General features: G+C 40.1%; 2 protein-coding genes across 7 annotated transcripts in view; one reads left to right on the forward strand and one right to left on the reverse strand.

The window, feature by feature from the left end:
• ZFP1 (ZFP1 zinc finger protein) overlaps nucleotides 1–8,931 on the reverse strand; it is a 27,470-nt gene extending 18,539 nt beyond the window's left edge. Inside the window, exons 1-3 of one of the 6 annotated variants that reach the window (XM_072731518.1) lie at nucleotides 8,637–8,735; nucleotides 7,979–8,105; nucleotides 3,392–3,450 (exon numbers count right to left, since the gene is read on the reverse strand). In XM_072731518.1, coding sequence (XP_072587619.1) covers nucleotides 3,392–3,406 — 15 coding nt within the window. In that variant the 5' untranslated portion in view covers nucleotides 3,407–3,450; nucleotides 7,979–8,105; nucleotides 8,637–8,735. Of the gene's footprint in view, nucleotides 1–3,391; nucleotides 3,451–7,978; nucleotides 8,234–8,636 lie in introns of those variants that run through there. The other 5 variants (XM_025993051.2, XM_025993052.2, XM_025993053.2 and 2 more) reach the window with 5 other exon arrangements.
• LDHD (lactate dehydrogenase D) overlaps nucleotides 7,980–25,672 on the forward strand; it is a 24,964-nt gene continuing 7,271 nt past the window's right edge. The window contains exon 1 of the mRNA XM_025993049.2: nucleotides 7,980–8,162. The gene's annotated coding sequence lies outside the window, so the exon portion shown is untranslated. The remainder of the gene's footprint in view (nucleotides 8,163–25,672) is intronic.

Here is a 25,672-nt window from a genome sequence, read left to right on the forward strand (position 1 = left end):
ATGTAATTTGAAAAAAAAAAAATGATTAAAAAAACCTCAAAGAATATAAATGTAGTGATCTGAAGGGGCACCTGCATCCCAATGTTTATAGCAGCAATGTCCACAATAGCCAAGCTATGGAAAGAGCCCAGAAGTCCATCAATAGATGAACATATGAAGAAGATGTGGTAGATATATACAATGGAATATTACTCAGCCATCAAAAAACCTGAAATTTTACCATTTGCAATGATGTGGATGGAACTAGAGGGTATTATGCTAAGTGAAATAAGTCAATCAGGAAAGACAATTATACGATTTCACTCATACGTGAAATTTAAGAAACAAAACAGAGGATCATAGGAAAAGGGAGGAAAAAATAAGATGAAATCAGAGGGGGAGACAAACCATAAGAGACTCCTAACTACGGGAAAAAAAACAGGGTTATTGGAGAGAAGGTAGGTAGGGGGATGGAATAACTGGGTGATGGTCAATAAGGAGGGCATGTTATATCATGAGAAGAGTGTTATATGCAACTGTTGAGTCACTGAACTCTACCTCAGTAACTGATAATACACTATATATTAATTGAATTTAAATAAAAAAAATTTTAAACCCCCCCAGAACAAAAAACACCCAAGTCTTAGCCGAGGGAACATGGGTGCATAAAACAGTATCTTTAGATCTTAATGTCTGGAAGAAAAAGAAAAAACTCCACCAATCAGACAGAAAACTATGCAAAACAAGGTAATATAAATTCCAGTTATAGTTTCTCAAAATTGAATTTTATATTGATTAGGGATATAGATAAGTGGTAAAATCTTTAAAGAAAGGATAGTAATTCACAAAAATGTCAAGATAGTGGCTAGTACTAGGAAGACTGAATCAGAGAATGTACCATAAAGAACAGAGAACATTTCTTATTTTTTAAAAAATATTTTATTTATTTATTCATGAAAAGACACAGAGACAGAGAAGCAGAGACAAAGGCAGAGGGAGAAGCAGGCTCCATGCAGGGAGCCCAATGTGGGACTCTATCCTAAGACTCCATTATGCCCTGGGCCGAAGGCAGGTGCTAAACCGCTGAGCCACCCAGGCATCCCTTCTTTTTTTTTTTTTTTTTTGTAAGATGTTATTTATTTGAGAGAGAGAGAGAGAGAGAGCGAGCCCATGCGCTCACATATTGGGAGTGGGCAGACTGAGGGGGAGAAGCAGGCTCCCTGCTAAGCAGGGAGCCCAACTCTGGGCTCAATTCCAGGACCCTGGGATCATGCCCTGAGCCGAAGGCAGATGCTTAACCGACTAAAGCTACCCAGGTGCCCCAGAGAATGTTCTATTTCTTAATTTGGGTATGATACATGGGTGCCCATTTTACTATTACTCTTTAAGATATACATATTTGTTATACACATTGTTGGGTTCTTTTTAAAAAATATTTTATTTATTTATTCATGAGAAACACACAGAGAGAGGCAGAGACATAGGCAGAGGGAGAAGCAGGCTCCTTGTGGGGAGCCTGATGTGGGACTTGATCCCAGGACCCTGGGATCACGACCTGAGCCAAAGGCAGACACTCAACTACTGAGACACCCAGGTGCCTCTGTTATACACATTGTTATACTGTGTATAGAGTATTACAATGCTCTAAATACCCTTCTGTATATATGCTACATTACACAATAAAAAAAATTGAGGAAACCCTATGTTCTGATATGTAAAGTCTTCAGATATGTTATTCAGTGATAAAAATATAAAATCAAGAGAATGAAAAGACAAGCCACAGATAGGGAGAAAATCTTTGCAAAATAGGTAACTGATAAAGGACTGGTATCCAAAATATATAGAAGAATTCTTAAAAATCAACAATATGAAAGTAAACAGCCTGATTTAAAAATGGGCCAAAGAGACCTCACAGACACCTCATCAAATAAAATATACAGATGGCAAATAAACATATGAAAAGATGCTCAACATGTCATAAAGGAATTGTAAGTTAGAATGAAATACTGCTATGCACCTATCAGAATGGCCAAAATCTACAACACTGACAGCACCAAATGCTGACAAGTGTATGGAGCAACAGGAACTCTCATTCACTGATGGTGAGAATGCAAAATGGCACAGACACTTTGAAAGACACTCTGGCAGTTTCTTACAAAACTAAACATACTCTTACCATATAATCTAGCCATTACACTCCTTAGTATTCACTCAAATTATTTTATCTCCTGCACAGGACTGTCTGTAGCAGGTATCATAACTGTCAAAACCTGGAAGCGACTATTCAATAGGTGAATAGATAAATAAATGGCGGTATATCCATATAACAGAATATCATTTGGTGGTAAAAAGAAATGATCTATCAAGCCATGAAAAGATATATAGGAACTTCACATGCACATTTCTAAGTGAAAGAAACTGATGGTTATATACTGTAGGACTCCAACTATATGACATTCTGGAGAAGGCAAAACTATGTGCACAGTAAAAAGATCACTGGTTAAAAAAAAAAAAAAAAAAAAAAAATCACTGGTTTCCAAGGGCTCAGGAGAGGGAGAGGAGGATGAACAGATGGAGCACAGGGGATTTTTTAGGGCAGGAAACTATAGTGGTGGATACATGTTATATATTTGTCAAAATCCATAGAATGTACAATATCAAGAAAAAAACATAATGTAAATACAGATTTTAGTTAAAGCGTCCATATTGGCTCATGAATTGTAACAAGTGTTCCACAGCAATGCAAGATGTTAATAACAGGGTTAACTGTGTGGAAGGAGTGAAGGAGTATATGGGAACTCTGTACTTTTTGCTCACATATTCTGTAAACTCAAAACTCCTCTAAAAAAATGAAGTCTTTTAATTAAAAACAAAACACATAAAACAAATCAGCATGATTAATATGCTATCTCAAATAACCTATATTTGTACTTGTATAAATATGTACATATAAACTCTGGAAAGCTACTCAAGAAAGTAATGACAGTGGTTACTTGTGGAATTTGGGGGAGAATTTAAATACATATCCAAAGATTTACTGAGTTCTCTGGCATTATGCTAATTTGATTGAAAAAATAAAATACACACAAAACCCTGTATTTACAATGAAGAATGCTATATAAAATAACCAGACACAAACTGATAAACCCATTGTTTCTGAGGATGTCCAAAATGCCATCTATATGAAGATCCATAAAATTTATTCAGACCTAATACCAGAAAACCAAGAAGATGATACTCATAATTCAAGGCAATTAACTTGGTTTGCTTTTTGGCTTCTGGTATTGATCAATCATTCTTATTATGTTTCCTTGAGTTTCAGTCATCTATGCCTTTCTATTTCATTTTCTGGGTCTTTATAAACTTCCTCAGATGCACTAAAAAATAAAGTTGGGAAAAACAATCAACTCACCTGGGATTTGTTCATTTTTTGCAGTTTTTAGGGGAAGGCTGAGAACTATGAAAGCAGAACTGGAAGAGAAAAAAAAGGAAGATATTTTTATTAATGATCTGACCTGCCTGGGAACCCCTACAATGACTTTTTTACAGATCCTTACACATGATTTAGGAAAACACCAACTACTGGGATAGTCCCTTGCCTTTTCAGAAGAGACAAAGAGAGGGCACCTGGTGGCTCAGTTAGCTGAGCAGCCAACTCTTGATTTTGGCTCAGATCATGATCTCAGAGTCTTGGGATTGAGCCCTGCATTGGGCTCCTTTTTATAAAGATTTATTTATCTATTTTAGAGCAAAAGAGAGGATGAGCCAGAAGTACAGAGGGAGAGAGAATCTCAAGCAGACTACACACGGAGCACAGAGCCTGATGCAGGGCCCAATCCCATGATCCTGCAATCACAACCTGAGCCAAAATCAAAAGTTGGACACTTAATCGTCTTAGCCATCCAGTTACCCCTAAATAAATCTTTTTTGAAAAAAAGAAGGGACAGGAAGGATTATACTGGCAGCACTCACCTTCCATCAAACATTATGAGACACCAGAAAAGGCAAGACTAAAACAATCTACTATCAAGAGACAAAACAACCAACACAAGCTTCAATGGATGAAATTATCAGACAAGGAATTTAAAACAAAACAATTATGACTCATATTTTAAAAGCTTTAATGGAAAAGATGGACAACATGAATAAACAAATGGGAAATTTGAAAAGAGAAAGAAATCAAACAGAAAAGACAGCACAGTAACAGAGTTGAAAGAATATCTTCAACAGGTTCAATAGTGACTCAGAGGAAATTTTCAGTAATTCTGAAGACAAGTCAAAAGAAATTACCCAAAATGAAACACAAAGTAGAATGAAAATAAATAAACAGAATCCAAAGGCCATAGTACAATATCAAACAGCCTAACAAACATGTTGTTAGAATCCCAAGAGGAAAAGAGAAAATGGGACAGAAGTAGTATCTGAAGACGGGATGCCTGGGTGGCTCAGTGGTTGTGTGTCTGCCTTCTGCTCAGGTTGTGATCTCAGGGTCCTGGGATCGAGTCCTGAATCCGGCTCCCTGTGGGAAAGCGGTTTCTCCCTCTGCCTAGGTCTCTGCCTCTCTCTGTGTCTCTCACGAATAAATGAATAAAATCTTAAAATATCTGAAGACATACTGACTGAGAATTTTCCAAAAATAAGGAATGATATCAAACTATAGGTCCAAGAAGCTCAAATAATTTATTCAAACAGGATAAACACCAAACCAAATCATATGCAACACATCATATTCAAACCATTGAAAACTGAGGTTAAATAGAAAGTCTTAAAAGAAGCCAGAAAATTGACACATTATATAGAGGATCAAGATGAAGAGTCATAGCCAATTTCTCATTAGAAATTGTACAAGCCAGAAGATAATGCAGTGACATCTTTAAAGTACTTAAAAAAGGGAGAGGGGCAACTATCAACTAATTCAGTATTCTATACCCAACAAATATATCTTTCAAAAACTGAAACAAAAACCAGAATTCATTACCAGTAGACTTGTACTACAAGAAATATTTAAAGTAGTTCTTCAGGTTGAAGAAATAGGATACCAGACAAAAACCTGGATCTACATAAAGAAATAAAGATCTCTGGGAATGGTTAAAATAACGATGACTCTAAAGGAAAGTTTTTCTTACTTTTAATCACTCTAAAAGATAACTGATTTGTCAAAAAATAGCAGCAAAGTTTTATAGGCTTACGGCATATGTAAAAGTAAAATACGTGATAATAGCACAAAAGATGGGATGATGAAATTAGAAATACACTATTGTAATGATCTTATATTACACATAAAATGATATAATATTACTTAAAGGTCCACTGTGATTAACCCCAGCTGTATATTGTAAACCCTACAGCAACCACAAAAAAAATTTTTTATAAGAGGTATAAATGATAAACCAATACTGGAGATAAAAAATGAAATCAGGGGCAGCTCCAGTGGCTCAGCGGTTTAGCACCACCTTCAGCCCAGGGCCTGATCCTGGAGACCCAGGATCGAGTCCCACGTTGGGCTCCCTGCATGACCCTGCTTCTCCCTCTGCCTGTGTCTCTGCCTCTCTCTCTCTCATGAAAAAATAAATAAAATCTTTAAAAAATGAAAGCATAAAAGTACCGACTAATCCAAAATAGTCAGAAAACAAAGAAAATAGGAATGAAGACCAAATAGAACAAGTAGAAAAACCAGCAAGATGGCAGATTTTTTTTTTTTTTTTTTTTTTTTTAGATTTTATTTATTTATTCATAGACACAGGCAGAGGGAGAGGGAGAAGCAGGCTCCATGCTGGGAGCCTGACACGGGACCGATCCCAGGTCTCCAGGATCACACCCCAGGCTGCAGGTGGCGCCAAACCGCTGCGCCACCGGGGCTGCCCAAGATGGCAGATTTTAATCAAACCACACTGATAGTTGGTATAAATACACCAAGTAAATGATAGAGGTCGTCAAATTGTGGCGGGGGGAGCCAGGCCAAACTATTTATAAGCAGTTTGAAACATAAAAACATAGCTAGATCAAAAGTAAAAGGGTGGGGGCGCCTGGGTGGCTCAGTCAAGTATATCTTACTTTTGGCTCAGGTCATGATCTCAGGGTCTCGAGATCAAGCCCTGCATGGGGCTCCATGCTCATTCCCTCTCCTGCTCCTCTCCCTACCACATGCTCTTTCTCTCTCCCTCCATTTCTCTAAATGAATAAAATCTTCTTTTAAAAAGTAAAAGGATGAAAAAGATATGATTTGTAGACACTTTCAAAAGAATACTAGAGTGATTACATTAATATCAAACAAAGCAGACTTCAAAATATTATCAGCTAGTGATATTACATAATGTCACTGTTATAGAGAACACCTGATAAATGTGTCAAATGACCAGGAGACATAACAATCCTAAATGTGGGTTGGGTGGCTCAGTGGTTGAGCGGCTGCCTTTGGCTCAGGTCATGATCCCAGGCTCCTGGGATGGAATCCCACATCAGGTTCCCCACAAGGAGCCTGCTTCTCCCTCTGCCTATGTCTCTGCCTCTCTCTGTGTTTCTTGTGAATAAATAAAATCTTAAAAAATACAAACAAAAAACCCCAAACAATCCTAAATGTATATGTACCCAACAAAAGAACTTCAAAATACAAGAAGTAAAAATTGATAGAACTAAAAGAGAAAAAATAGATAAATCCACAATAACGGTTGGAGACTTCACTACTCTTTTCTCAGTGAGCAACAGAACAGGTAGAAAACCAGTAAGGTATAGAAGAATTGAACCACCCTATCAACCACTCTGACCCATTTCATACTTATAGAAGAGCCCACCAACAGCACAAGTCATTAAAGTACATATTAAAAATTCCTAAGATAGATCATATTTTTGGCCAGAAAACAAACCTGAAGTTTTAAAGAACTGAAATTTGTAACACAGTATATTCTTTGACCTAAATAGAATTAAACTAGAAATCAATTAAGAAATGGAAATTCCTTCCTTCCAAATATTTGGAAATTAAACAGACTTCTAAATAACCAAGGGGATGAAAAGTCACAAAGAAAGCTTCAAAAAGCATAGGACTGAATTCATGGAAATGAAAGCACAACATATCAAACTTGGAGGGATATAGCAAAGTAGTAATACAGCATTAAACTATTAACTATATTAACTGTAACTATAAACGTTGCATTAAACTATATCAGAAAAGATTTTAATCAATGACCTCAGCTTCCACCTTGAGAAATCAGAAAAAGTTAAACCCAAAGCAAGCATAAGGAAGGAAATAATAAAGCATAGAAATCAATAAAACTCAAGACAGAAAAACAACAGAGAAATTCAATAAAACCAAAAGTTATTTGAAAAGATCAATAATACTGAAAAACCTCTAGTCAAACTGACCAAAAGGAAGGAAAAAAAAATGGAGAACACCAATTATTAATATCAAAAATGATGGAAGAGTCACTACTACAGATGCTATAGATATTAAAGAGTTATTCTTTAATGAAAATAACCATCAGCCACACTAATTAAAGAGGCAAAAACAAAAAGGGGGGAGAAATCCCAAATATACAAAATAAGAACAGTAGAAAATATCAACAAAAAACGAGAAAAAATATGAAATGGGAAAATGATTACATCTTAAATAGCAATAAAATACATATGAATAAAGTAGAGAAAAATGACAAATTTCTGAAAATAAGATTATAAAGTGCTGTTAAGGGGGACAAAACAAAACAGGACCTGAACACTGGTAAGGCCTACAGTAAGACCCAACATCATAAAGGTGTCCACTGCCCCATATTAAATGCAGCCATTAATAGGATCATAATGAAAATATAGACAGAATTTTTAAAAAAAACTATAACTGATTCTAAAGTACCAGTGGGAAATCATAAGTCAACTTGCAAAATCTCAAAGTGGTGAAGGCTTCTGGACGTCATAAAAAAGGAAGAGTAAACTAACTATAGAGAAATTCAAAACGCCTGCAGGGCAAAACTACCCGGGAGCGAAATCAAAAGGCACATGGAAAAACACGTGCCATTCGCACAAAGTGGCTGGCCGTGTGCTGTCGGGTGTTCCGCCATCTGAGCCTCGGGTCTTCTACAGCTGCAACTGAGATGCTGGCGGCGTCCCAGGCGAGGTGTAAGGATTAGACGAAGACCTGGCTGAAGAGGGTTTTGCAAGGAGGTCAGCGCCGTCACTTGGCACGCCGTGTGCGTCAGGTAACTTGCCGGGGCTCTCACTCCGCGCTGCACCTGGCGAGGCTCGCGGACGCCACGCGCGGCTTCCGGGCGCCGCCAGGTGTGTCCGGCCCCGGCCCCGCCCCCGGCCGGGCCCCGCGCCCTCGGGGCCTGGTCACGCGCGCGCCCGCTCGGGCTTCCGGACTCGCTCCCGCGCGGCAGGAGACCCCGGCGGCCGTTCGGCGGCGCTTCTCCTGACAAAGGGAGCAAGGCGAGCCCTCGCCGCCGCCCTCCCTCGCCGCCGCCGTCTCCGCCCCCGCACGTCCGGCCAGGCTGGCCCCGCCAGCCCCGCGCCGAGGACAGCGCCGGGCGGCCCCCGACGCCGCCCCGAGGGTCACCGCCGCCTGCGAGCAGCCGAAGTTTGGGCTCCCACCCCGCGCGGACAGGAGCCCATCCCTCATCTCCTTCCCCGCGGCCCCCAGGCCCCGCGGAGCAGCGTGGCGGGCCCCCTCATACCTGGAGGGGCACAGCCTCCACTTGTGGCTCAGTGCCAGGCCGGGTCACGGCGCGTGTCGGTGAAGACGCGCGGAGACCGGGGCCCTGTCACCCACTCGCGGCAGGAGGTGGGGGAAGGGCAGCCACCGGCGCGCTCGCAGCATTGCACATGCGCAGATGCAAGGGCCGCTCGCCGTCCCAGGGTCCTCTGAGGGGTGGCTTACGGGACTTCAGGACTACATTTCCCATAAGTCTTGGCGGCGGCGGGGGTGTGTTCTTGCTGTAGGGACTCTCAGGAAAGTCTTCGCCTAGTGGCGCCGGTCGCGTGAGGCTGAGCAAAATAATCCCTGGCGGAGGCGATAATCCCGCGACTGAACTGTTCGTTTACCCCAGAAAGGGTTATGAATTACAACCACCTCCTCCCCCTAAATACAAAAACCCGGCTTTTAAAAATAACACAGGTAATCTATGATAACTGTATGTAAAATTGTTTAAATGTATAAAAAAAAGTCATCTCTAATTCTTCAAAGACAGCCATCATTAAGTTCATACCTTTATGGGTTTTTTTGTTTGTTTGTTTTTTTAATAAAATTGACCAGGGGAGCTTGGCTGGCTCAGTCCATGGAGCATGTAACTCTCAATTTTAGGATCATGGATTCGAGCCCCATGCTGGGTATAGAGTACTTAAAAATAAAATCTTAAAAAAATAAAATTGGCCACAAAGATATCACACACTACAACTAGCTGCTTTTGTCTTTTTTTTTTTTTTTTCCTTAGGGCAGTTTTATGTTCACAGCAAAATTTGAGAAGAAAGTACAGAGAATTTCCGTACACCATTTGCCCCTGCACATGCAGTCTCCTCCACTATCAACATCCCCTACCACAGTAGTTAATTTGTTACAATGAAATGTACATTGACACATCACCCAGAGTCTATAGTTTACATTAGGATTCACTCTTGGTGCTGTACATTCTATGGATTTTGATATGTATATATACAATGTATAATATATAATGACACGTATCCATCACTATAGTATCATACAGAATAGTTTTTCATCCCCTGTGCTGCTTCCTCCCTCTCCCTGAGCCCCTGGAAAACACTGATCTTTACATGTGCATAGTTTAGCATAGTTGGAATCAGGTAGAATGTAGCCTTTTCAGATAAGATTCTTTCACTTAGAAATATGTATTAGAGGTTTCTGTATATTTTTTTCATGCCTTGATAGCTGGTTTCTTTTTTAAGATTTTGTTTTTTGATTTTTAAGTAATCTCTACAGCCAGCATGGGCCTTGAACTCACAACCCTGAGATCAAGAATTGCATGCTCCACTGACTGAGACAGCCAGGTGCCCCAATAGCCCATTTCTTTTCACCACTGAATAACGATCTGTTATATGGTTGTACTACCATTTATTTATCCCTTCATCTATTGAGTGGCTGCTTCCAAGTTTTGGCAATTATGAATAAAGCTACTATAAACTCATGTGCAGGGTTTTGTGTGGACATAAAGTAACCTACTTGGGAAAGCACTAAGGAGTATAATTGCTAGCTCACATGGAAGGAGTTTGTTTCATCTAGTAAGAAACTGCCAAAGTGTCTTTCAAAGTGGCCATGCCATTTTGCATTCCCATCAGCAGTGAATGAGGTTTCCTGCTGCTCCACATCCTTGCCAGCATTTGGTATCGTCCATGTTGTGGCTTTTGGCCATTCTAACAGGTGTGTAGTGGTAGCAACTAGCTTTTAATCAAAACAATATATAGTCTCAAAAAGGTACTTGTACATCTATGATCGATGATCATAGAGGCATTATTCACAATAGCCAAATGGTAGAAAGATCCCGAGTACCCATCAACAAAAGAATGGATAAATAGGGATCCCTGGGTGGTGCAGCGGTTTGGCGCCTGCCTTTGGCCCAGGGCACGATCCTGGAGACCCGGGATCGAATCCCACGTCGGGCTCCCGGTGCATGGAGCCTGCTTCTCCCTCTGCCTGCGTCTCTGCCTCTCTCTCTGTGTGTGTGTGTGTGTGTGACTATCATAAATAAATAAAAATTTAAAAAAAGAATGGATAAATAAATGTTGTATATACATATAATGGCATATTGTTCAGCCAAAAATGAATGAAGTTCTGAGATATGCTGCAATGTGGATAAACAGTGTAGATATGCTAAGTGAACTAAGCCAGTATTGTGTAGTACCACTTACAAGAAGTATCTAGAATAGGCAAAATCATAGAGAAAGTAGAATAGAGATTACCTTGAGGGACAAGAAAAGGTTCTGAAAAGAGAGTGCTAGGGGCCCATGGGTGACTCCATCTGTTGAACACCTGATTCTTGATTTCTGCTGAGGTCATGATCTCAGGGTCGTACTTGGTGGCACAGAGCCTGCTTGAGATTCTCTCTCTCCCTGTCCCCTCCCTCCCCCCTGCTCACACACTCTCTCTCTCAATAAATAGATAAATAATATTTTTAAAAAAGATAGTGCTGGGGGCTGTACAACATTGTAAATATGCTTAATGCTACTAAATTATGTGCTTAAAATGGTTAAAATGGCACATTTCATGTATATTTTATCAGAATTTTTAAAAAATAATATACTGGATTGAAGTGATGGATGCATAACTATAAATTACTAAGAGTTTTGTTACTTACTAATTACACTTTTCCAGTTATTTTTTTGTTTTGTTTTGTTTTATGGAATAATTCCATACTTCAGAAAGAAAAACAGACTACTCAGGACATTTTTTTTTTTAAAGAGAGACTAAGAGCTATTAGACATAAAAATGTATTACACAAAAATAGGGGATCCCTGGGTGGCTCAGCGGTTTAGTGCCTGCCTTTGGCCCAGGGCGCAATCCTGGAGTCCCTGGATCGAGTCCTGGAGTCCCGGGATTGAGTCCCACAAGGGGCTCCCGGCATGGAGCCTGCTTCTGCCTCTGCCTGTATCTCTGCCTCTCTCTCTGTCTATTATGAATAAATAAATAAATTTTTTAAAAAATGTATTACACAAAATAATGAATACTTTTTAGTACTGGCCCCAGGAACAAAAAGGCTCAGGAGTATATATTACTTCAGTGTCTGTTTTCACAGCACTAGTGAAAGACTGGAGTATTCCATAATCATTCTTGGGCTACTAAGTAACAATTCAAAGGAAAAAATGTTAGATTCCCAAGACTGTACATTAAAACAACTAAGTGTAAGCTTGATTCAAGATTGATTGGTTGATTGATTTAAAGATTTTATTTATTTATTCATGAAAAATAGACAGAGAGAGAGACAGAGACACAGACAGAGGGAGAAGCAGGCTCCATGTAGGGAGCCCAATGCAGGACTCGATCCCGGGACTTCAGAATCAGTGCCTGAGCCGAAGGCGGACACTTAACCGCTGAGCCCCCTAGGCGTCCCTCAAGATTTATTTATTTGTTTCATGTTTTTGTTTAAATTCTAGTTAGTTAACATGTAATGTTAGTTTCAGGAATAGAATTTAGTGATTCATCACTTGTATACAATATCCAGTGCTCATCACAAGTGCCCTTCTTAATGCCCATCACCCCATGTAGCTCAGCCCTCATCCATCTCCCCTCCAGTAACCCTCAATTTGTTCTCTATAATTAATAGTCTCTTATGGTTTGCCTCTCCTTATTTCCCCTCTTCCTTCCCTTATTATGTTCATCTGTTGTGTTTCTTAAATTCCACAGGAGTGAAATCATATAGTATTTGTCTTTCTCTGATTGATTTTGCTTAGCATAATACACTCTGCTCCATCCACATTGTTGCAAATGGCAAGATTTTATTCTTTTTTATGGCTAATATTCCACATATATATATTCCATATATATGTGTAGACATAGGTGTGGTGGTGTGTGTATATACATATGTGTGTGTGTGTGTGTGTGTGTGTATCTGTCTTCTTTATTGATTCATCAGTTAATGGGCATTTCAGCTCTTTTCATAATTTGGCTATTGTTGATGATGCTGCCATAAACATTGCCGTGTATGTGCCCCCTTAGAATCAGTATTTTTTTAAAAGATTTATTTATTTATTTATTTATGATAGACACAGAGAGAGAGAGAGAGAGGCAGAGACACAGGCAGAGGGAGAAGCAGGCCCCATGCCGGGAGCCCGACGCGGGACTCCATCCCGGGACTCCAGGATAGCGCCCTGGGCCAAAGGCAGGCACCAAACCGCTGAGCCACCCAGGGGTCCCTAGAATCAGTATTTTTGTATCCTTTGGGTAAATACCCAGTAGTACAATTGCTGTGTCCTAGGGTAGTTCTAATGTTAACTTTTTGAGGAACCTCCGCACTGTTTTCCAGAGTGGCTGCACCAGCCTGCATTCCTACCAACAGAGTAAGAGGGTTCCCCTTTCTCCACATCCTCACCAAGACCTGTTGTTTCTTGTGTTGTGAATTTTAGCCATTCTGACAGGTGTGAGATGGTATCTCATTGTGGTTTTGTCTTGTATTTTCCCTGATAAGGAGTGGTGTTGAGCATCTTTTCATGTGGCTGTTGGCTGTCTGGATGTCTTTTTTGGAGAAATGTCTATTTCTTAACTGGATTATTTGTTTTGGGGGTACTTTGATGCTTTTTTTAAAAAAGATTTTGTTTATTTATCTGAGAAATATTGAGAGAGACAGAGCAAAAGTGGTGGGGAGAAGCAGACTCCCTGCTGAGCAAAGAGCCCGACATGGGGCTTGATTCCAGGACCTGGAGATCATGACCTGAGCCAAAGGCAGATGCCCAGCCGACTGAGCCACCCAGGTACCTCTGATTAGTTCTTTATAGATTTTGGATACTACCCCTATATCAGATCTGTCATTTGCAACTATCTTCTCCCATTCCATAGGCTGCCCTTTAGTTTTATTGATTGTTTTCTTTACTGTATAGAAGATTTTTATCTTGATAAAGTCTCAATAGTTCATTTTTACTTTTGTTTCCCTTGCTCCTGGAGATGTGTCTAGTAAGAAATTGGAATGGCTAATGTCAAAGAGGTTACTGCCTATGTTCTCCTCTAGGATTTTGATTGTTTCCTGTCTCACATTTAGGTCTTTTGTCCATTATGAATTTATTTTTGTATATGTTGTAAGAAAATGGTCCAGTTTCATTCTTCTGCATGTTGCTGTCTAGTTTTACCAACACCATGTGTTGAAGAAACTGTCTCTTTTCTGTTGGGTATTCTCTCATGCTTTGTCAAAGATTAGTTGACCATATAGTTGTGGGTCCACTTCTGGGTTTTCTATTCTGTTTGTGTGCTGGTACCACACTGTCTTGATGATTATAGCTTTGTAATATAGCTTGAAGTCTGGAATTATGATGTCTCCAGCTTTGCTTTGCTTTTTCAGGATTGCTTTGGCTATTCAGGGTCTTTTGTGGGTCAATACAAATTTTAGGATTGTTTGTTCTAGCTCTGTGAAAAATGCTGGAGGTAGGGTGCCTGGGTGGCTCAGTTGGTTAAGCCTCTGACTTTTGACTTCGGCTCAGGTCATGGTCTCATGGTCTTGAGATCAAGCCCTGTGTTGGGCTCTGTGCTCAGTGGAGATTCTGCTGGAGTTTCCTCCCTCTCCCCCTGGCCCTCCCCCATATCTCTAAAATAAATAAGAAAGAAAAATGCTGGTGGTATTTTGATAGGGGTTGCTCCACTTTAAAATTTAACTCTTGAGGGGTATTTGAGTAGTTCAGTTGGTTGACTCTTGGTTTCAGCTCAGGTCATGATCTCAGAATCCTGGTTCCAAGCCCCACGTCAGGCTCCACACTCAGTGGAGAGTCTGCTTGAAGATTCTCCATCTTCCTCTGCCCCTCCACCTACTCACACTCTCTTTCAAATAAATGAATAAACTTAAAAAAAATAAAATTTAAATCTTGAATCCACAACAAGAGATTTAGAGATTACATAAATAAATAAATAAATAAATAAATAAATAAATAAATAAATAAATAGTAAGGGAATGTTTTTTATATTCTTTGGGTGAGGAGGTATGACATCAAAGGAAATCGTAAGGAAATAATTGATAAATTCAAATACAGAGAAAATTAAAGTCTTTTTTCCCCCAGTAATCTCTACACCCAATGTGGGGCTTGAACCCATGACTCCAAGATCAAGAGTTGCATACTCTATAGACTGAGACAGCCAGGTGCTCCTAGAGAAAATTAAATTCTGAAAAAAAATTGCTATAAGCAAAGTTAAAGACAAATAAATTGGGGAAATATATATGGTACATGTATGAAAGAATAAGGAATTTAATTTATAAACATTTTAAAAAATATTTTATTTATTTATTTTAGAGAGAGACCATAAGCAAGAGCGAGGAGGGGGGGAGGGACAAACGGAGAGGGAGAGAGAGCATCTCAAGCTGACTCCGCTGTGTGCGGAGTTAGACATGCAGCTCAATCTCATGACCTGAGATCATAACCCGAGCTGAAATCAAGAGCCACTTAACTGACTGAGCTGACCCTGTGAGGAGCCTGCTTCTCCCTCTGCCTATGTCTCTGCCTCTCTCTCTCTCAGTCTGTGTCTTTCATGAATAAATAAATATTTAAAAAAAAAAACAAAACTGGCTGAGCTGAAATCAGCCATATAACCCGAGCTGAAATCAGCCACTTAACTGACCGAGCTACCCAGGTGCCCCTAATTTATAAACTTTTGCAAGTTAATTGAACCCCAATCAGAAAAATAAGGGTATGAATGGCCAATTTAAAAAGGAAGCACATGGAACAATAAAGTATCAAAAATGCCTCTCTTTATTAAAAATCAGTATTATAATGTATGTAGTATCCATTGATCTATAAGATTGGCCAATATTTAAAACAATAATGATAGGCAGGGTTGGAATAATTTGGAAAAACATTTTTGTATGATTCTGATAAGACCTTCTTTCTGAAGGTCTTGTCAAATCAAGTTAAAAAAATTTTAAATTATCATAACCCTTAATTGTGTACAAAGGTGCATATACAAGAATGTCCTAACATTGCAGCTTACATTTGTAAAACATTGGAAACAAGCTAAGAATAGTTCAATAGATATAAGCAAAAGCAATTGAGGTGATATATAAGTAGAATTTGGAGAGGCAATGAAAATAGTTATGTATACTAACCACATGGGAGAGGTGTCTAATACATTGAGAAATAAAAAATTTAGACCACATAAGACAATGTAGAGTATTATACTATTTTTGCAAAAAATATGCATATTTTGAAAAGACTACTGGAATGTACAAAAGGAGGGAAGAACCCCCACTCCCCATATGCACACACAAAATAAATTCTCCTACCACCTTATGCCTAACAACACAGAATACTGTGTGTGTGGACTGTTTCTGAAGATCTTGAAAAATTGAAAACCACATTATTTTCAATTAATTTCCTCTTAGGAATGAAGACGAGTGTAGAGAATGATTTTGGAAAATACATTGCATATTTTTATTTAAACGTTGCTTTTAGGGGCACCGGGCTGGCTCAGTCTGTAGAGCATGTGACTCTTGACCTCAGGGTTGTGTGTTCAAGTCCCACGTTGGGTGTAGAGATTACTTGAAAAATAAAAGGAAATCTTAAATGTTGCTTTTAAGTTTTTGACTTTCTACTGAAGTTTCACTGAGTGTCGTCTTCTCAGTCAACTACCTGGTATATCCTACAGCTTGCTAGATCTCCTTCTAAATGTGCTGTAATATCTATTTCTGTTCCAATAGACCCTAGCACCAATATTAGGTGCTTGCTTGGATGGCACTGCCATAGAATGTAAAGGGACTTTAATTGTAATAATGGTAACCTATTTCAAGTAGAGCACATAAATAATAGTGTGGATTGTTTATAGACATTAACAAAAAAAGTTTTCATTTTTGTTAACTTGCTCAAATGACATCACCATCGGGCAGAGATCATCTATCACAACATGTGACCTTATCAATTAACTTTTGTACTTTGTTATATTAAAATCCATTGGTCTTTCTTGCACTTTTAAAAAAAAAAGATTTTATTTATTTATTTATTTATTTATTTATTTATTTATTTATTTAAGGGAGAGAGCATGTGTGCATGAGCAGTGCATAAGGGAGAGGGAGAGGGAGAAGCAGACTTCTTGCTGAGCAAGGAGCCCATTACGGGGCTCAATCACAGGACCCTGAGATCATGACCTGAGCCAAAGGCAGCTGCTTAAGCCACTGAGTCACCCAGGCGCCCTTTCCTCTTGCACTTTGAGTGGATCATTTATCCGGGCATGATTTTGTAACATCATGCCAAGGTCATTTGAAAAATAGCTGGCTCACTGAGTCATGAAGATCTTTTAAGTGTTAATACATTTTATTACATAGTATGAAAGGACCACAATAATATCACCACTGGTCTCATCAAAAGAGCTTTAAGTATTGGGAAGCAGATACAAGTTTTTGCCAAAATTCTGATTTTCACTTGAAAGCTCATTTTATCATTGGGCGACAAATATAGTCAGTTCTTTTTCTTGAAGTGTCAGCTCACTTCATTCATTTTTGAGAAAATGTTTGCCAAACACCCAGCCTTCATTTGACTGTCAGCCAATCAAATAAAAATGGTGTTCCATGAGCAAAGCAGCTAGTTCAGCTCATAACTCAAACAGTTGCACAAGTGATTTTCCTGGAGACAACCATCATGCTCCTGTGTGTGGCAGAAGCACTTATGTGTTCTTCCTTTTTTCATCAGAGTATTAAAAGTATGCTCAAAAGTTAAGACTTAATACAATTAATAATTTTAACTGCTCCATCAAGGCCATTCTGAAGTGAAATGAACATTTCTTCTCTATAATTGTGTGAGAGTACAGAATGCAATGACAACTACATCAGCTGGGTGCCACTATCTGGAATCCTGCTGTGGTACCAGGAGGTCCCCCCTCTCCTCCAAACTGCATCTGCACCGTCAATGCAAGTGTCAGTTCAATGAAACAGGAAGGTAATGTCTAAATATTATTTATCAAAATAATCTTGACCTCTTGGATTTCCTGTATCTTGGGAACCCCAGGAGTCTGCAGACTACATTTATAGCATAATCTTTGTGTGCCATTATGACACCTAAAAAAATTAACATTGTTTCCTTGGTAGCAGTCAAATATCCAATATTTGACAAAACTCCCTCCCCTTGTGAGCTTACATTCCAGTTGGTGTTCATATTTCCAAATTCTTTCCATAAACATCATATATGTATATATATACACATATATATATTTAAAGATTTTATTTGTTTATTTGAGAGAGAGAACACAAGCATGGAGAGCAGCAGGTAGAGAGAGAGAGAGGGAGAAGCAGGCTGCCCCTGAGCAGGGAGCCCCATGGGAGGCTTGATCCTAGGACGCCAGGATCATGACCTGAGCCAAAGGCAGATGCTTAACAAACTGAGCCACCCAGGTGCCCCAAACATAGTATATTTCTTCAAATTTCTATAACTCAAGATCCAAATGAGTCCACATCCTGTGATCTATGTCTTTTATTATGTAGGTTCCTCTTCCATATCATTTCTTTTCTTTGCCATTTATATGTTGAAAACAGTGTTGTTTATTCTGAAGAATTTCTACATTTGGATTTTCCTAATCATGTTAAATTTTAATTATCAACTTTCCTTTTTTTTTTTTAAGATTTTATTTTATTTTATTTATTTTTTTTGAGAGAGAGAGAGAGAGAAAGAGCACAAGTTCAGGGAAAGGCGCAAAGAGGCAGACTCCTTGCTGAGCAGGGAGCTCTATGCCAGGGGATTCCCAGGCCCTGGGATCATGACCTGAGCCTAAGGCAGACACTTAACCAACCTAGCCTGGGTGCCCCTAATTATGAACTTTCTTTTCCTTCATCTGGACTCTGAACCTGAGGTGGTCAATGTTTACAAAGAATTTTTGACCAAATATTAATAGTGATTTCCTATTCCTTGCCAGGTCTTAAAATCATTCTTTTTCTAAAGTATTGAGTGACAGGTTCAGGTTTTTCCACACAGTGTCTTTATTTTCTACCCCTTGATTCAGCATTCCTGCAATCAAGGTTTATCAAGCACCAGTGAACGCAGAGCTGTGAGCAGCAGCGCACAAAGCTCCCTCCCCTGTGAGCTTACATTCCAGTTGAGGGACTGGTTATAAACAAAAGGTAAAATATGCAGCGTGTCAGGTGACATTCACCACCAAGGAGGACATATCAGGAGTGTTGTCGCGGGGTATGTTTTGGAACAGAGTGGCTAGAGAAGGCTTTACTGAGCAGTGAGGTTTGAGACAAAACTCGCAATCAGGGAAGCCTGAGTGACCCAGTCGGCTAGGGTCATGGTCCCAGGGTTCAGATGAGCCCTGCACTGGTCTCCCTGCTCCGTGGGGAGCCTGCTTCTCCCTCTCCTGTTCCCCCTGCTTGTGCTCTCTCTGTTCAATAAATTAATTTTAAAAAGACTCCACAAAAAAAAAAAAAAAAAAAAAGACTCCACAATCAGGTAATTACCTCCATAATCATAATTCCAAAACTATAAATCAGGCCCCCCTACTGGCAGATGCCCTTGGTTATTACCAGTGTTTGACAACACCACTCCATCTGGTTTCCATTCCTCCCAGCAAGTCAACCTGCCTCCCTCTTTCATACCTGAGATGATGAAAAGGAAAGATACCTGACCACAGCTTTTCCTTCCTCATCTGGGGGCTCTGAGAAATGGCCTTTAATCTATTTTTCTCATGGCAAAATTACAAAGTAGGAAGCTTGCAAAAAATTCTCCCAAATCCGAGCAAAGTGAATACCTTATGCTTTTGTTCCTTCATTTTATTATTTTTAAAAATATTTTATTTATTTATGAGAGAGAGATCACAGGCAAGGGAGGAGGGATAGAGGGAGAAGCAGACTCCCTATTGAGCAGGGAGCCCGATGAGTTGCAAGACTCGATCCCAGGACCTTGGGATCAAGATCTGAGCCAAAGGCAGATGCTAAACCAACTGGGCCACCCAGGCGCCCTTGTTCCTTCATTTTAAACATAAATTAAACATCAGCAGACAGCTTGAACCTTGCAAAATCCAGTTATCTTACTGAGCAGCTCACAAGTTATCTTTCTCCCTGATGAGTGAAGGATTCTCACATGGCCAATGACTTAGAAAGGGTTCATCCAAGGATCCCTCAGGTATATGAGGACTGTTTCATTTATCTCTGTCTTTCCAGTAGTATGCTTGGGATAGATGAGTAATGAAAGGATGACAGGAGCAGGAACTTATGATGCTTAAAATGCAACCATGACCAGGACCATACAATTTTGTAGTCCTAGTCACCTGAGGGTACCAGGTACTGCCTATGCAGCCTGCATCTTACCTGGGTGGGTAGCTACCAGCACCACCCAACTTTAATGCTGTGCACCTGAGGGGAACATGTGGCACCCATGCCAGAAGAGAGAGCTGCCCCTTCAGCCTGTTTCTCCTCCTGGCCAGATCCTGGGTCTGCAAAAAGCCATTGTAATTCTGAATGTGTTAGTATTGGATGCATTATTTTTTTAGAGATAATTTCATATCGGTCAGAAAGACATGGGCAGGGGTGCCTCCGTGGCTCGCTCTGTTAAGCATCTGCCCTTAGTTCCAGTCATGATCCTTGGGTCTTGGGATTGAGTCCTGCATCAGGTTCCCTGCTCAGCAGGGAGTCTACTTCTCCCTCTGCCCCTCCTTCCTGCTCATGATCTCTTTCTCTCCCTTACTCTCAAGCTCTCAAGTAAATAAAATCTTTAAAAAATTTTTAAAAAGACATGGGTATGAGTACTTTTGGGCCAAGTATTATTACAAAATCAGGCAGCTGAATCAAAGATTCTTTTTTTTTTAAAAAAAAAAGATTTTATTTTATTTACTCATGAGAGACACAGAGCGAGCGAGCGAGCGAGAGGCAGAGGGAGAAGCAGGCTCCATGCAGGGAGCCCGACGTGGGACTCGATCCCGGGTCTTCAGGATCAGGCCCTGGGCCTCAGGTGGCACCAAACCACTGCGCCACTGGGGCTGCCCAAAGATTCTCATTTTTCATGAGTAGATCCAGAAACAGAATGGATCAAGGTGTCTATTGGTCCAAATACCTCTGTTTACAAATAGAAAGACTAAAGCTCGGACTTCCTGGCCTCCAGAGCTATGAGAAATACATGTTGTTGTTAATGGATTCAGGAGCTCTGATGGACTAAGGGATAGGCCCTTCTTGGCTGTGACTGTTTCTCTGATTTTTCTCGTTTTTGATGACTTTGAGAGTTTTGAGGAGTTTTAGTCAGCCATTTCATAGGATGTTCCTCTATTGGCATTTGTTTGGTGTTTTTTTTCTCCTCATTAGGCAGGAGTTACGAGTTCTGAGGAAGAAGAGCTCAGAGGTAAAGGACCATTTTCATCATATCACGTCAAGGGTACTATATCAATTTCCTAGGGCTGTCATAACAAAGTACTGCTAACTGGCTTAAGACAACATGAATTTGTTCTTTCATGGTTCTGGAAACTGGAAGTCTGAAATCAAGGTGTTGGCAAGGCCATGGCACATCTGAAACCTATGGAAAAATCCTTCCTTGCTTCTCTCTAGCTTCCACCAGTTTCCCTAGCTTCCCTGGTTCCTGTTGCAGCACTGTCAATTCCTCCCTCCACTGTCCCATGACATTCTCAGCTCTTAACCCTATGCCTCTTCTCTTTTCCTTACAAGGACATCAGTCATATTGGATTAAGGGCCAAACCTACTCCAGAATCACCCCATCTTAACTAATTACAGCCTCAATGACCCAATTTCCAAATAAGGTCAAATTCTGAGGTCTTGGGAAGGAATTGTGGGAGGATACTCTTGAACCCAGCACAGGTACATGTTACCAACATGATCTTTGGCTGTTGATGTTGACCTTGGCCAAAGTGTGTTTGTCAGATCTCTCCACTGCAAAGTGACTCTTTTTCTTTCCCCTTCTCATACTGCAGTCTTTGGAAGGAAGTCACTATGAACGGCCCCCATTTTTGGAGTGGGAAGTTATGCTCCCTATCTTAGGGTAGAGTATCTACAGAACTTATTTGGAATTCTTCTGCATGAGGAACTTGTCTCTTCTCCCTGTTTATTAATTGATTTGATCAATCCCATATATATGTATGGTTATATCTGAATGGTTAATTCATGCCCCTGTGGTACTGGCTAGAGCATAGTACGTATGGGCAGTTCCTTTTGCCTTTAGTCTTACATGCCCCATTCCCAAATTTACTTGGGTCAGCACTTCTTTCCCCACCCTCTTCAGTGAGGTTGCTTCATACATTTAGAAAGATACAGTTGGATTCTCTTATCACAGCCTGTATTCTTTCCTGGGATCTTCTAACCCCCTAAATGATTTTTTAAAAAATTTGTTTGCAGTAAGGTTCATCTTGGTGTTATAGAGTTCTGTAGGTTTTGAACATTGTATAATGTCATGCATCCACCATTACAGTATCATACAGAATAGTTTACCACCCTAAAAATCTCTTTTAGTTCATGTATTCATCCCCCACAGCTCAAATCCCTGGCAACCACTGGTCTTTTTACTGCCTCCCTAGTTTTATCTTTTCCAGAATGTCACATGGTTGGAATCATACAGCATGTGGCTTTTTCAGATTGATTTCTTTTACTTGGCACTATGCATTTAAGATTCCTCTGTGTCTTTTTGTGACTTTTTGTAGCTGACAAGTATTTCCTCGTATTAATGGGTTATGGTTGGCTTACCATTCACCTTTGGATGGACATCTTGGTTGTTTCTAGTTTTTGGAGACTATGAATAAAACTGCTATAAACATTCATGTGCAGACTTCTGTAGGGACATACGTTTCAACTCAGTTGGGTAAGAACTTAGGAACATGATTGCTGGATCATATGGTAAGACTATGTTTAGCTTTGTAAGAAACTGTCAAACTGTCTTCCAAAGTGACTGTACCATTTTGCATTCCCACCAGCAGTGAATGAGAATTCCTGTTACTCTGTGTCCTTGTCAGCATTTGATGTCAGGTTTGTTGTTGTCGTTATTTATTTATTTATTTATTTATTTATTTTTGGTCATTCTAATAGGTGCATAGTGGCATCTTATTTTAACTTGTAATTCTATGATGACAGGTGATGTAGAGGATCTTTTCATGTGCTTTTTATGTTCCATCTGTATGTCTTCTTTGGTGAAGTGTCTGTTCAGATCTTTTGCCCATTTTTAATCACGTTTTTTCTTTTCTTATTGTTGAGTTTAGGAGCACATTTAACACACAAATCTCGAGTTCTAAATACTATTCTCCACTAAAAGAGGCTTTGGAAACTTGGTTGGTTACTGGTCTGAGCAGGGGAAAGACAAGATGAGCTACATGTTTTACTAGAAAGTAAAACAGTGCTCAAAAAAAGGTGCGGACTAGTCTAAAGGGCAGAGAAACCCATAGACAGAGGCCTTGGTGGCCGGAGCCAGAACTGACAGAGCAACAAAATAATGATGGTATTAGATTATAACCTATAGGGCAGCCCCGGTGGCGCAGCGGTTTAGCGCCGCCTCCAGCCCAGGGCGTGATCCTGGAGACCCTGGATCGAGTCCCGCAGCGGGCTCTCTGCGTGGAGCCTGCTTCTCCCTCTGCCTGTGTCTCTGCCTCTCTCTCTCTCTCTGCATCTCTATGAATAAATGAATAAAAAATCTAAAAAAAAAAAGAAAAAAATGAATTGTTTGGGATCCCTGGGTGGCATAGCAGTTTGGCGCCTGCCTTTGGCCCGGGGCGTGATCCTGGAGACCTGGGATTGGGTCCCACATCGGGCTCCCTGCATGGAGCCTGCTTCTCCCTCTGCCAGTGTCTCTGCCTCTTTCTCTCTCTGTGTGTGATTATCATGAATAAATAAATAAAATCTTTTAAAAAAATTATAACCTATAGAATAAAATAAATATTCATGAATCCATATTGGTAATATATAGATAATTGACTAAGTAAATAAATAAATAAGGCAGAAGGGATGGCTCTTCCCTAGAGAATAATTCTAACTAAATAATATAGAAGGAATAAGAGAAGTAGAAAATCACCATTAGAACACACAATACCACAATAACAACTATTGCAGGCAAGATCCACCATTAGATGCTAATAGCAGATGAAAGTGAGGTGAAACAGGATATTTGCACAGTCTTCAATATCTACTCCAATATATTTATTAATTTAAAAAACAGAAAAATAGTAATTTCACTGTGCAGAAACCCCGCAGACATGACCTAAACCTGTTGTGCCCAAGACTGCAAATCCGAGAAACCACCTAGGAGCCAACACCGATGCAAACACACGAGGGTTTATTTACAAGCTCGAGCTTGGGTCCAAGTGTACCCGACACAGCGGAGCAGGGACTTGGACCCCAGGTGGGTTTCAGCTTAGTTTTTATAGGCTGGTCTAGGGGATCTTCAGAAGAGGTGGAGGAATTTCTCAAGTTCTGTTTACATTTTGATATGGGGCTTTCAAGGGCGTTGAGCTCTGTTCTTATTCTAATAGGGGCTTCCTGCCCTTGGCTTGGGCTCTGGTCTCATTCTAATAGGGGCTTTCTAGGATGTTAAGCTGCAAGCTGTTTTCTTCCTGTAACTGAAGTAAGGTAAAGTTCAGCTCTTATTCACAGGGGCCTGGGATGGCTGCACTTGTGATAACGCTGAACTCAAAGTGGAATGGCCTTAATTTTCTCGGCCTCCACAAACCAAGTGATCAAAGTTAACATCACTACTAATAAGACATATTGACGTCTTAAACTGCTGATATAATATATATTGAGAAGGGTGCATTGCTTCTGTGGTATTCTTGCCAAAAACGCATGACCTCAGTCTACTCATAAGAAATAGCAGAATCAAATATCAAATATAAGATATCAAAAAAAAAAAAAAGAAATATCAAATATCTTCAATCCAAATTGAAGAACATTCAGTAAAGTAACTGACCAGTACTTCTCAAAATGTCAAGGTCAGAAAGACAAGGGAAGACTAAGGAATTGTTACAGATTGTAGGAAACAAAAAATCAAGACAACTAAATGTAGTATGAGATGATGGATTAGATCCTGGACCAAACAACACCCCCGTCCACCCAAACAAGAGGACATTAGTGGAAGAGCTGGTGAAATCAAATTTGTAGTTCAGTAATGTACCAATTCTCTATTGATGAATGTTTTACTAGTTTTAACAACTATACATATGGTTATGTATAATGTAAACACTAGTGAAAAACAAGTTAAGACTATATAGGAATTCCCTGGACTATTTTTGCAGTTTGTCTCAAAGTCTAAAGTTATTTCAAAATAAAAAGTTGAGGGATGCCTGGGTGGCTCAGCAGTTGAATGTCTGCCTTTGGCTCAGGGCATGATCCAGGAGTTCTGGGATCATCAAGTCCCACATAAGGTTCCCTGCAGGGAGCCTACTTCTCCCTCTACCTCTCTCTCTCTCTCTCTCTCTGTCTCTCATGAATTAATAAATAAAATCTTAAAAACAAAAACGGTTGAAAAGAATTTTGATACTCACCTTTTTTTTTTTTTTTTAATTGATTTATGATAGTTACACACAGAGAGAGAGGCAGAGACATAGGCAGAGGGAGAAGCAGGCTCCATGCACCGGGAGCCCGACATGGGATTTGATCCCGGGTCTCCAGGATCGCACCCTGGGCCAAAGGCAGGCGCCAAACCGCTGCGACACCCAGGGATCCCGATACTCACCTTTTATCTTATCTGTTAGTTATATAAAAATATCTTCCTCTTCTGGCACTACAGTTGAGTAGATGCATCTCCAAGTTGGTGCCTTAGTTGTACCTTACAAAGACCATTGCTCTATAAGGTCAGTAGCCGCTGACTTGACCCCCCCCCTAAAAAAAAGTGGGTTGTTCCGCCTGAGGTATACAATGTTAGTGGATCAAATACTCTGTGAGCCTTTAGACAGTAGGGCTGGCTGAGGCCATGGAGGCAGGAGAGGCAAATCCATACACATAATATGTGTTTTGTTGATTTCAAACTTCTTCCCTTTCAGAGTGGAAGAGGTCTAATGTAATTGACTTGTGACCAAGTGGCTGGCTGGTCTCCCTGAGGAATGGTACTATGTGGGGGATTCAATGATGCAGTAGGGTGAACACTCAGCGATGGCAGTAGCCCAATCAGC

This window comes from Vulpes vulpes, chromosome 12, assembly GCF_048418805.1.
Source record: "Vulpes vulpes isolate BD-2025 chromosome 12, VulVul3, whole genome shotgun sequence".
NCBI lineage: Eukaryota > Metazoa > Chordata > Mammalia > Carnivora > Canidae > Vulpes > Vulpes vulpes.